The sequence below is a fragment of the Heterodontus francisci genome, chromosome 32 (assembly GCF_036365525.1).
Source record: "Heterodontus francisci isolate sHetFra1 chromosome 32, sHetFra1.hap1, whole genome shotgun sequence".
NCBI lineage: Eukaryota > Metazoa > Chordata > Chondrichthyes > Heterodontiformes > Heterodontidae > Heterodontus > Heterodontus francisci.
The window spans coordinates 2,286,224-2,292,223 of record NC_090402.1 but is presented as its reverse complement, the minus strand read 5'-3'; the positions used below and the strand labels follow the sequence as shown (position 1 = coordinate 2,292,223).

The 6,000-nt window shown below is 50.2% G+C and overlaps 1 protein-coding gene across 7 annotated transcripts in view; it reads left to right on the top strand.

Moving 5' to 3' along the window:
• The first annotated feature begins 1,420 nt into the window (after positions 1-1,420).
• Positions 1,421-6,000, top strand: part of vav2 (vav 2 guanine nucleotide exchange factor) — a 292,220-nt gene continuing 287,640 nt past the window's right edge. For 6 of the 7 annotated variants that reach the window (XR_010968976.1, XM_068012004.1, XM_068012006.1 and 3 more), the window contains exon 1: positions 1,421-1,996. Coding sequence is in view for 5 of the 7 variants with exons in the window: in XM_068012004.1 (XP_067868105.1) it covers positions 1,793-1,996 (204 nt within the window). In the remaining 2 variants the exon portion in view is untranslated. Of the gene's footprint in view, positions 1,997-4,426; positions 4,448-6,000 lie in introns of those variants that run through there. The other variant, XM_068012007.1, reaches the window with a different exon arrangement.

The following is a 6,000-nucleotide window of genomic DNA, read 5'->3' as shown; positions in this document are numbered from 1 at the left end:
ACCTGTCCATCCTGTATAGGTCTCATCTCCCGTAGAACTGGCCCTGGTGTCTTAGGAATCTAAAGGCCTCCCTCCTGCACCATCTTTCCACCCACGCATTCATCTGTTCTATCCTCCTATTTCTATACTCACTTGTGTGTGAGACTGGGAGTAATCCGGAGATTATTACTTTTGAGGTCCTGCTTGTTAATTTCTTACCTAGCTCTCCAAACTCTGCCTGCAGAACCACATTCCTCTTCCTACCTATGTAGTTGATACCAATGTGGACCACGACTGCCGGCTGTTCACCCTCCCCTCTCAGCGTGCTCTGCAGCCGTTCAGTGACATCCTTGACCCTGGCACGAGTGAGGAACCACCCCATTCTGGATTCACGTCGTCTTCTTCTTTGGCCTCCTTGTCTCGAGAGACAGTGGGTAAGTGCCTAGAGGTGGACAGTGGTTTGTGAAGCAGCGCCAATTCTAGAGTGACAGACTCTTCCACAGGCGCTGCAGATAAAATTGGTTGTTGGGGCTGTTACAGAGTTGGCTCTCCCCTTGCGCTTCTGTCTTTTTTCCTGCCAACTGCTAAGTCTCTTCGATTCGCCACACTTTAGCCCTGCCTTTATGGCTGTCCACCAGCTCTGGCGATCACTGGCAACTGACTCCCACGACTTGTGATCAATGTCACAGGACTTCATGTCGCGTTTGCAGACGTCTTTAAAGCGGAGACATGGATGGCCGGTGGGTCTGATACCGGTGGCGGAAATGCCTGTGTATTCCTCTATTGAATCTCCTATCACTATCGCTCTTCCAGTCTTCTTGAAGCATCTGGACAGAACAGATAGGGAGAAACTGTTCCCATTGACACCAATTTAAGGTGATTGGCAAAAGAACCAGAGGCGACATGAGGAAAACATGAAGAAGGGTCACTGACCCGAAACGTTAACTCTGCTTCTCTTTCCACAGATGCTGCCAGACCTGCTGAGTGATTCCAGCATTTCTTGTTTTTGTGTGAGGAAAACACATTTTTACACAGCACAGTGAGTGTTTGGGAAGTGGGAGGCACTGCTTGATAGTGTGCTGGAGACAGATTCAATCGGCCCTTTTCAAAGGCAGTTGGAGAAATATCGGAAGAGGAAACATTTACAGGGCGACAGGCAAAGTGCGGGGGAGTGGGACTGGGTGAATTACTCTTGCAGAGAGCCGGTACAGACAGGACGGGCCGAATGGCCTGCTCCTGTGCTGTCACCATTCTAATAGTATTGAGGAATTAGCAGTGGTTCTAAAGCTCCTCTTTGTAACTGCCCGCCCTTTCTGTCTCTGCGAAACGCACGGATTAAACTTCCCATTGAGTAAAATCAGAGCAAAGCACTGGCCACGGACACGCGCACAGCTCACCCCGCGGACACGCGCACCCCCCCCCCGCGGACACGCGCCCTCCGGCGCGCCCCCGCGCTGTTTGCTGGTGTCCGCCGATCAGTCGTTGCCACCGAGTGTCTGCTTCGGATACAAAGTTACAGAGCGGCCGGCCGCAGATACATTGTATCCGGGGAAGGAGTGACTGAGTATCGGCTCCGCGCTGCTGGAGAGGCCGCTTTCTCCCCGCTCAGGGTCTGTGGGAACAGCCCCGGGTCCCCGCCCCGGCCCCCGGACCCCCGCCCCGGCCAGCGCCAGCCTGAGCCCCGGCTCTGAGCAGCGCTTCAGCGGCAGGGACTCCCGGACACCCCCAATCACTGAGCTTCAAGCCGGGCTCACCCCTGCCCTCTCCCTCACCCCACTGCCCCCTCACTCCTGCTGACTCCCCTGCCTACAGGATGGAGGAATGGAGGCAGTGTGGGCGCTGGCTCATCGACTCGAAGGTGTTGCCCCCCAATCACCGGGTGGTGTGGCCAGCGGCTCAGGTGTTTGACCTGGCGCAGGCTCTGAGGGATGGCGTGTTATTGTGTCAACTCCTGCACAACCTGAGCCCCGGATCCATCGAACTCAAGGACATCAACTTCAGACCACAGATGTCCCAGGTAAGAGTGGCCTGGGGAAGGGGCAACATGTGGGGGTGGGGGTGGGGGGGATGTGGTTTCTGGGCAACGCAGCCCAAGGTGAAAGAGTAGGAGCTCAGAGCAGCTCCCTGGGGCAAACAGGAGTGACCCAAAGCCCAAGTATTCACGCGTTGATGGGCTTTGAAATAGGAATCATCATTTGGAGAAAGAATCATTTGGGAAGGAGGGAGCCTATTTCCACAGTAAATGGCCAACTGACCAATACTCAGCTCACTGAAAGGAATTCAGTACCATGAACTATCTGGGGATGTGATGCTCCAATCACTGTGTCAGTGGCTCAGTCTGATACTGGGCAGGTGCCTCTTCTGGGAATGTGAATGACCCATCGATTATCAGTGTGGTCGATTACATTTTGATGCACCAATGCTTTGGTTTAAAGGGAGCAGGGTCCTGGTTAAGTGCTTTGTATTGTGTAATTGCCTGAATTTAATTTTCATTTCATCTCCTGTGTTAATTGGTTACCTGGTGATTGAAACTGGGAGAAGACATTTAATGCTTGTTTTAAAAAATATATATAATGCTCTGTGATGGGGGCTGCTCGCTGTAATGGGGGACACTCGGTAATGTGCAGCAAGTGCTCTGTAATGGGCAGACGATCTATTATGGGGTGCACTGTATTGGGGGAACTGGGCTCTGGAATGGGTGGGTGATCTATTATGGGGTGCACTGTATTGGGCAGATGATCTATTATGGGGTGCACTGTATTGGGGAACTGGGCTCTGGAATGGGTGGGTGATCTATTATGGGGTGCACTGTAATTGGGGCATTCCACCAGTTTTTCAGTGATTGCCCTCTGTAACGGGATTGCCAAGGTTCTTTCATGTGTCAGTTGTAATAGCTGCTGTTGATTGGAGGTTTGAAGGGCGGGTTTATTGGTTTGGTGATGCATCACGCTGTGGAACAGTTGGGAGTAGTTTCATTATCTTTGTACTCCCTAAATCAGATAGGATTCTGGGGAAGACTCCCTCTATTGAGGAATGATGTACTGTTGGGGGAGGTGTTCAGTAACCTCACTATTCTGACAGATTGAGCACATCTGTAATGAAGTGTAGCTCGATGTATGTTTGCCCTCTCAGTTCAAAGAGCAGTTAACTGGAGATAAAGATGAAGAGGAGGAGATGTGTGACTGATAATCCAGTCGGATTGGTTCTGGGCCCAGTGGCCTTTTCCTAAAAAGCCTGATCTTGCCTCAATGAATGTCATGTGATGGTTTATCAGCAGGAGCATCACTGAACCTGTCCCTAGGGTTTTGGAGATATGATATTTGGGTACAGGTGTGTTGCAGTATAACAATGGGGTACAGTACTGGGGGATCTGTCTGTCACTGGATAATGGGTACAGTACTGGGGGATAGCTATGTCATTGTATAAAATGGGGGTATAGGTCTGTCACTGTATATCACCGGGATACGGTCTGTCACTGTACAATACGGGTACAGTACTGATGGGGACAGGTCTGACACTGTTCAACACTGGGGGTGGCAGTAAATTGATTTTCTCACAGTGCTTTCTGTGGTTGGTGAGTGCAGCGTTTACTTGCCCTGCTCGCTTGGGGTTATGTTGCTAGTCTAATTGGATTGTACCCATGTCAGTACCTTCCAAACACTCAACCTCTACCACCTAGAAGGACAAGGGCAACAGATACATGGGAACACCACCGCCTGCAAGTTCCCCTCCAAGTCACACATCATCCTGACTTGGAACTATATCTCTATTTCTTCAGTCGCTGGGTCAAAATCCTGGAACTCCCTTCCTAACAGCACTGTGGGTGTACCTACCCTAAATGAACTGCAGCTGTTCAAGAAGGCAGCTCACCACCACCTTCTCAAGGGCAATTAGGGATGGGCAATAAATGCTGGCCTGGCCAGTGATGCTCACATCTTATGAATGAATAAAAAAGTGTGACAATATTGGGGGCTGAAGAGTCAGTGGTTGTCCTGTTGGCTAGGTTTTGGGAGCAGCATTGTTATGGGATTGAGGCCTTGTGCTGGGTTGATCAGGGCACTGTGGCAAACTTGGATCAATACAGGAGAAAGGTGGAAGTTTAAACTTGGCTGCTACTTGCTGGGAGTGAGAGTCATTAAGATGGTGCTGAAAGTTCAGGAGAGACTGATTGCCAGGGTGCCGCCTATGCTCTTGCCTGACCTGCTGCCCAGCTGCTGTGGGAGATGTTTTGACCTCTGCTGAGAATTTGCAGATGATATGGGGAACAGCTGATGACAGGTTGGCAGCAGGGATGGCTAGGGTCAAAGATTAGGAGCTGAGCTCCGCAGGAGCACTTTGATGGGAGGTACTGGTAAAAGGTCTCCGGTGATTGGGTCAATGCACAGTGGGATTGTTTCCTCCCTCCATTTCAGCTCGGGATACAGGGCCTCCTCCAACTGACCACTCACTCCATCTGTTTACCTAGACTGTGAGTATCAGTAGATACATCACGCTCCAGCCGGCTCACTGGACAGTGGGCAAGAGTTGTGGCGATTTCTCCATCGCCCAGCGCCATTGAAGCTGATTGTTGTTTACCAAACGCACACTGGCTCAAATTAGTTGATCCAGCCCAGACCTGGTTTTGATCACTGAATAACATGTTAAATCTGCAGACTTGTTAGTTTTGGAATAGGCATTGGAGGTTGTGGGTCACATTGTTAAATGGGACGGGAGGTCGTGGGTTACCGTTAGAGACCAGGAGCAGCTTAGCAGAGGGAGTTACGATGTGTTGGTTGTGATTCGGGCACTGCAGAATAAATTATTGCTCACTTTCTGCTTCTAGGGCTATGTTTTACTTCTTCAACTGCTTGAGTAGCGAACGAAATAGTTCATGTCATAAATGTCTTGCAGTGTCTTTAATAACTGATCTGCAACTGTTATATTAATAATTAACTGTAATCTTCTGTAAAGATGTTTTATATTCCCTTCGAGCCTCGAAGCTGTTAGCAGATTGAAACTGTACCTGAAGGTTTCTGAATTTTTAAACCATGTACCAGGTTCCTCAGCCTTTATTGCTTTTGCATTAAACTGTGCACATCAATCTCGCAGCTCCCACAGGCCACACTGTGCTCGCTGCATGGTGAAATCATCATCCTGATAGCTGGCGGAAACACCCTGCAATGTCACTGAATAACACTGGGGTACAGTACTGGTGGGGACAGGTCTGTCACTGTATAACACTGGGGTACAGTACTGGTGAGGACAGGTCTGTCACTGCATAACACTGGGGTACAGTACTGGTGTGGACAGGTCTGTCACTGTATAACACTGGGGTACAGTACTGGTGGGGGAAGGTCTGTCACTGTATAACACTGGGGTACAGTACTGGTGTGGACAGGTCTGTCACTGTATAACACTGGGGTACAGTACTGGTGGGGACAGGTCTGTCACTGTATAACACTGGGGTACAGTACTGGTGGGGACAGGTCTGTCACTGTATAACACTGGGGTACAGTACTGGTGTGGACAGGTCTGTCACTGTATAACACTGGGGTACAGTACTGGTGTGGACAGGTCTGTCACTGTATAACACTGGGGTACAGTACTGGTGGGGACAGGTCTGTCACTATAACACCGGGGTACAGTACTGGTGGGGACAGGTCTGCCATTGTATAACACTGGGGTACAGTACTGGTGTGGACAGGTCTGTCACTGTATAACACTGGTACAGTACTGGTGGGGACAGGTCTGCCATTGTATAACACTGGTACAGTACTGGTGTGGACAGGTCTGTCACTGTATAACACCAGGGTACAGTACTGGTGGGGGCAGGTCTGTCACTGTATAACACTGGGGTACAGTACTGGTGGGGACATGTCTGTCACTGTATAACACTGGGGTACAGTACTGGTGGGGACAGGTCTGTCACTGTATAACACTGGGGTACAGTACTGGTGGGGACAGGTCTGTCACTGTATAACACTGGGGTACAGTACTGGTGGGGACAGGTCTGTCACTGTATAACACAGGTACAGTACTGGT